The 6457-nt window shown below is 52.6% G+C and overlaps 1 protein-coding gene across 14 annotated transcripts in view; it reads right to left on the bottom strand.

The window, feature by feature from the left end:
- Window positions 1-13: 13 nt before the first annotated feature.
- LOC130580701 (histone-lysine N-methyltransferase EHMT1-like) overlaps window positions 14-6457 on the bottom strand; it is a 121943-nt gene continuing 115499 nt past the window's right edge. For all 14 annotated transcript variants that reach the window (XM_057378359.1, XM_057378360.1, XM_057378364.1 and 11 more), the window contains 3 exons: window positions 3278-3356; window positions 1060-1235; window positions 14-302 (listed from right to left, as the gene is read on the bottom strand). In XM_057378359.1, coding sequence (XP_057234342.1) covers window positions 119-302; window positions 1060-1235; window positions 3278-3356 — 439 coding nt within the window. In that variant the 3' untranslated portion in view covers window positions 14-118. The remainder of the gene's footprint in view (window positions 303-1059; window positions 1236-3277; window positions 3357-6457) is intronic.

Here is a 6457-nt window from a genome sequence, read left to right as displayed (position 1 = left end):
AATTTTTTCTGTGGTTTTGTGTCGTTTTTTTTTCTTTTCTTTTCTTTCTCTTGAAATGGAAATTCCAACAGGATGTGAATCTATGGGGTGGGGAGGAGCCAGTCCGGGGAGCGGAGCCTCAAAAGGGGCCGGCGGCGGTGGCGGAGCTGGTGTCGGGGAGCCCGTTCTCCTGCGTGTCCTGGGCTGAGGTGCCCGCCTGCCGCTGGGCCAGCGCCGAGCTCGAGTGTTTGCACTTGGGTGAACCACACTGACAGCTGAAGAATTTGCCTTTGATGTCCCAGAACCTGTCCCCGTAGTCAAAGCTGCAAGAGAACACACGGGAGGGGTCACGGGGTGGCAGCGGGGACCGAGTGGGTGTGGGAAGGGCTCGGGGCTGCCATGGAGAATCCCGGGATGGTTTGGGATGGAGGGACCTGAAAGATCATCCCATTCCATGGGCTGGGGCACCTTCCACTGGAGCAGCGTCCAGCYTGGCCTTGGGCACTGCCAGGGATCCAGGGGCAGCCACAGCTTCTCTGGGCACCCTGTGCCAGGGCCTSCCCACCCTCCCAGGGAACAATTCCTTCMCAATATCCCATCCATCCCTGCCCTCCRGCAGTGGGAAGCCATTCCCTGTGTCCTGTCCCTCCATCCCTTATCCCCAGTTCCTCTCCAGCTCTCCTGGAGCCCCTTAAGGCCTTGGAAGGAGGTCCCTCTGAGCTCTCCCTGTATCCTTCTCCTCTCCAGGTGAGATTCCCCAGCTCCAGAGGAGAGGGCCTCCAGCCCTTGGAGCATCTCTGGTGCCTCCCCTGGGCTCTCTCCAGCAGCTCCAGGTCCCTCCTGTGCTGGGGCAGCTCTGCAGGTGGGGTCTCACCTGAGCAGAAAGGTGGAATCCCTCCTTTCCTGCTGCCCACACTGGGCTCAGCCCAGGGCAGGGGGGTTCAGGGCTCCCAGACATGGCCAGGTCAGGCTGAGCCTGGGGCTTCACAAACCTCAGGGGACCCCCAAGGGACCCTGRGGACAGAGGGACGGATGGAGGTGCCCATGTGGGGAGCTGAGAGCCCTCGGGGTGGCACGTACCCGATCTCCTCTCCAGCCTCTATGTGCCGGGTGCTGAAGAAGGCGATCCTGGGGAAGCGCAGGTCCTGGTGGGACATGAACACCCGCACCGGGATGAGGTTGGGCTCGCACAGGTGGTTGATGAAGCGGCTGATGTTGCCATAGAAACGGGCATCGATGCAGTAAACCTCTCCATCCTGGGGGGAAAAGGGCAGCTCATGTTAGGGCACGCTGGGATTGGGATTCAATGGCTCAAAGAAACAATCGGGCCATTGGCCTTGACATCAATGCTCCAGAGAGCTCCAGGAACAGCCAGGGCAGGGTTTGAAAGGACTGAGCACACACACTTYGGTGTGTTTATACTCAATTTATACTCAACAGTACCCTGCAAACAGAGTTTTCTGCACAGCACTCCACCCCACAGGTCCCAAGAGCTGCAAAAACGCCCATGACGCTCTGGCACACCAGTTCTCCCAGTCCAAGCACCAGTTTGGGATGGATGTTCAGTGTTGACACCTTATGGGGAGCAGCCCCTGGCCAGGGGAGCAGGMATCTGCTCTGTCCCCTAATGGAACATGACAGCTTGCAAACACARAGGCAGAGCTTGGAGAAAACGCAGGGTTTGGCAGATAAAAGCGAAAGTGAGAACACAGAAATTCCCTTTGCAGAGAGCCCAGAGAGCAGTAATACTTTGTTTTCCTTGAAAATAAAAGAACCCCCCTCAGGGCTTTTTTATTCCAGCAGAGAATGACTGTGCAAAGCCGARGCTTTAATTACAGGAGCTAATTTCAGTTGCAAAGAGGCCAAAAGCAAAAGGATCCATTAGTGGTGCTCCAAGTCCCTCTTGGACGGGCACCTCAGATCGTTAATGGATGAGCTGTGCCAGGTCACACCCAGGGGTGCAGAGCCAGCAAAACATCCCAGAATCTGGGGGAGGCATCACCCCAATGAGCACACAGAAATCACCAGCTCTGAGCTCATAAATCAATGATTTCACTCCCTCATTTCATCCCTGGAAATGTGGGGCAGGATGGCAGCACCCACTCCCAAAGCCACAGCAGGACCTGGAGCACCCCGTGATTCACCTCACATGAGGCTGTGACAGCTCAAGGGACAGGGACACCAGAAGTGCCAGCCCAGACACAGAAATGCCAGCCCAGACACAGAAATGCCAGCCCAGACACAGAAATGCCAGCCCAGCTGCTCTCACAGCAGCACAAATCCATTCAGGCCATTCCTTCCAGACACACCAGGGCCTCTCCAGGGTGGGGATTCACACCCCTGGCAATCCCCAACCTGTCTGGAGGGCACAGGACCTGCTGGCTCTGCCCTGCCCTTCTCTGCCCAGCCTGATGGGCAGCTTTAACCATCCCTCAGTGATTTGGTGCATGGTTTTTCCACTCCTTGCCTCGCTGAAGGCTTCCCAGGAGCCAACATAGAGATTCTCCCCCCGGGCTGCCAGCCAGGACTAACCCATGGGCAGGGTAGGGCCCAGCTGGGCTCTTGCTCATAAATGCACAAACCAGGTTAAAGTCCCTTTCAACTCCTTAACGAYAGTCTGACCCCCTGTTTTCACATCAAACCCATTATTTATCTTTTTTCAGCTCTTCAGTATGTGTTGCTTTAAAAAAGACAAAAAATAAAGCTAAGCTTCTCTGTCACAAGCTGCTGACAGAAACAAGACCAAAAGTGTTTTACAGCCTTCCTTGGAAGCCACCCCRCTCCTCTGAGTCCCCAGCTCACCTCTTCTGCTTTCCCAGGGAAGTCTGAAGTCCTGGCCTCGCTTAAAACTTCCAGATTGTACTTTACAAAGCAGAATTCCTGCCCTGAGAACGCTCACAGAGYAGTGCAGGAGAACAGGGAGCAGAAGGAGCCCCAAGCCCCTGCCAGGGGGGCTGATGGATCCTTTAGGAGTGAACAGGTTTTTTGGGGGGGTTTTCATTTTTTTTTTTAATCTTTCAGCTCATCATCACTTTCTGAAGAACTGAGATGCCAATGAGAGATGCCAGGCTGAGAATACCAAACCCTGGACAAGCAACCTCAGGATGCTCCAAGGGCTGTGGTTCAGAAGTGGTGTCGGCAGCACGTGCTGGCTCCGCTGCCCTTTTAACCAGCCCTGAGTCTCACCTCAACCCYATTTCCACCAAAATCTGCATCAGGATGGAGGCAAACATTCTCTGGGCTCTTTTGGGAAGGCGAGAACCCGGTTTGTCTCTCTGGACACCTGCAGACACAGTACCTTGTTATCCAGGTCGAAGAGRTAGGAGTCCTCCTCGCGGACATCGGCCTCTGAGTCAGAGATCAGCTCCCCAACGTACCTGTGGGCAAAGGAAGGCAGCAATGAGGCTCCTGGGACCATGAAATGTCTCTTTTGGGAAGAGAGAAACAAAGGAGGATAGCCCAGCTGCAGATTGCAACCACAGCCACAGTGCTGGTCAGCCCCAAGCCACCAAACAGAGCTCAGTCAGCTCAGGGCACTAAAATCTGCCTCTAAACTCCCTCCTCTCAGGACAACACTTAATATTAAAAATGACTTTAATAATATTAAAACCACTTTAATATCAAAAACTAATTTAGATTTTTCCAGAGGGCTAAGTTTCTGTTTGCAAATCTCTTTGTTGGCCAAGATCAACACATGAATCCAATTCTCCAGTTCCTGGTCAGACTCGGGCTGTCCCATCACCACTGCAGGGCTCGTGCTGTTCACACCTCAAAACAAAACATTTCTGTCTGCTCCTCCTGGATTTTCCAGGGTATTTGGAGCAATTTTATGGTAAATATCATTAAACATTTTGGTTGAAATCTTAAGTCCAACCTAAACTGGCATGGTTCCTGCAAGGTTCTGGGTCTCTTTCTCAATCCCTCCTGAATCAGAACAAATTCGAGCTGAGCTGTAAAAGCAGGGGCAGGACAGGTGACAGGRCAGGCAGCTCCTCCAGGCAGAACGAAGCAGAACCTGCCTGAGAAGGACCAAACACAGCCCCACCTTTCCCAGCCACAGGGGTCTGGGTTTGGTGCAAACCCCACTGTGCAGGAGCCCCCACAGCCCTGCTGGGCCCACATCTGTTTATCTCCATTTTCAATAGTTTTGGACTGTCAAGGKTCAACATTTCCTGCCCTGACCTGCTTGGAGCCAGAGAGTCAGAGTGGAGGGACTGGGGAGGATGTGGGAAAAGAAGCAACAGCACAGCAGCTTGTCAAGGGTCCGTGGATGGGGTTTGGAACAGACTGGGACAGGGAAGGTGTCCCTGCCCATGGCAGGGGTGGGTGGGATCCACGGGATGGGATCCACGGGATGGGATCCACGGGATGGGATCCACGGGATGGGATCTACGGGATGGGATGGGATTTAAGGTCCCTCCCAACCCACTCCAGTGTGGGATTCTGTGATTTTGCTGTGGAAGCATTCAAAGCCCACAGTGAAACACCCATTAAGTGCAAGCAAAGGATTCACCATGTGAATAAATACTCTGCACCATCAATAGTGATCTGCAGCTGCTCTCTCAGCATTCCTGCAGCCCTCAGGCTATTCCAAGGGTTAAACAACTGCCTCCAATCCCTCTGAGGCTCAAGGSAGCATTTAACTCCCAGGCTGGGGAGGAGGAGAGCCAGGAAACATGAACCTGGAGAGGATCCCTGCACTCTGTGACCAGGGATTGTTTGGCTGCAGTTCCTAAATGGGAATGATGTGGCCAAGCTGCTCCACCAGAGCCTCCTGTTCACCCTCACTGCTCCACTGCTGGAAATCACCCACTCCTTGGAGGCCTAAAGCACAGGAAGATGGCCAGAGAGGGAGAGAAATTCCTGTGAAAAGGCCCAGCAGGCAGCAGCAGCTGAGAGCAGATGAATAATTCTGCCCAGAGAAACTCTGTGCTCAGGGACAGCCACTGCAGGTTTGTAATCTCCTGAAATAAAATACCACAACCTAATTAAAAATGGTTGGTTTAATGCTCCTTTAAAGACTATTCCTGTAAGTCATTTCCTTTCCAAGGCTGTTTACAGATTCAAACTGGGTCCCTGCTTCTCCAGGGACAAAGCTGGGGAAGGATGTGCAAGGGGTGCATGTCCCTATCCAGGAAAGAGCAGAACCCCTTCATTTCAGAACTCCTGTGGTCAAGGCAGTGATTTTCATGCCAGAGGATGTTCAGCACACTGATGGCAAGGAACTGCCTCCCACGCCCTTACAGAGCCACCCATCACTACTCAAATATGGAATTGAGGGAGGTTGGAACTGATGATCCTGGAGGTCTTTTCCWGCCTTAATTCTAGGATCAGAGGGCACTCCATGCAAAAATCAAGAGCAACAAGCAGTCCCAAGCACAGGCTCCRTGGTGTTTTCCATGGGATGYTGTTGTGGATCAGTAAAACCTTATAAAACAAGGGCCTTGTTAATCCTGTAAAACTCCTGCTCTCTMCTGTTACTTYGGCCAAACYAGAAAAGGATTCTGGGAATGACTCAGCTAAACTGGAGGTGAAAAACAAGGTGTTCCATAACCCTGGAAARTAAGTGATAGAGCTGGTATTTCTACTCGTGAGAATGTGGATTCAACAGAAGTAGGAAATTTAAAGAATAGAAGGAGAAAAACAGCACCAAGGCTGCAGCTGGTGTTTTTCTGAATGMTTGAACACTTRTGCTMTRGGTAACCAATGGTGGTGTGCTGKAGTTAAATGATRGCCAATGGATCTGCTGTGGCAGTTTGGTGGCCAATGAATGTGTAACACRAATGAGAACATACAAAAGTGTATAAATGMAACTGATTCTTGGAATAAATGGCTTTTTGCCCTTTTTAGAAGGTACTCTCTGTGTATGTGTGTCATGGCCACCCCAACAGCCCCAAGATGTGGGAGACAGGAGACCTGTCTGGCTGAGACCTGCCAGACCTTCTCTGGCTTAAAGAGTGGCTAAAAAACCCCACCTGGCTTGATGCAACCGGTACCTCCCTAAAGCATCACTGTAACAGAAAGTAAATATCCAAAAACCACACAAGGCAAAAGGAACAGAGCAGATCCTCTGGTTTCTGCATCCCACCAATTCCCAGCCTCTCCAACAAAAGCCAGCACCAGCTGTGCCGTTCCCAGAAGGAGCAGCTCCATCGCCTACCAGCCAAGCACAAACAGAACAGATCCAGCCCAGCCCACAGCAGCAGCAGCTCCTGAGCAGCAACAAATCCCAAGGTAGGGGAGAGCTGCCCATGAGCCCAGCCCCAGGAGCTGCAGAGCCCAGAGGGACACGGGGTGACACTGCCACACCTCCCYTGCCAAGCTGCTGCTTCCAGGGCTGTCCTGGAGGACAGGAGGCACTGGAAAGTCACAGGATCATCAAGGTTGGGAAGAGACCCTCAGCATCAGTGAGTCCAACCCATCACCACAATCACCCCAAACCACAGCCCCACTGCCACATCCCAGTGCCTTTTGAGCA

This window comes from Malurus melanocephalus, unplaced genomic scaffold (genome assembly GCF_030028575.1).
Source record: "Malurus melanocephalus ecotype Western Australia unplaced genomic scaffold, MMel_1.1 scaffold_355, whole genome shotgun sequence".
NCBI lineage: Eukaryota > Metazoa > Chordata > Aves > Passeriformes > Maluridae > Malurus > Malurus melanocephalus.
The sequence above is the reverse complement of the archived record's forward strand: the minus strand, read 5'-3'. Positions and strand labels throughout refer to the sequence as shown.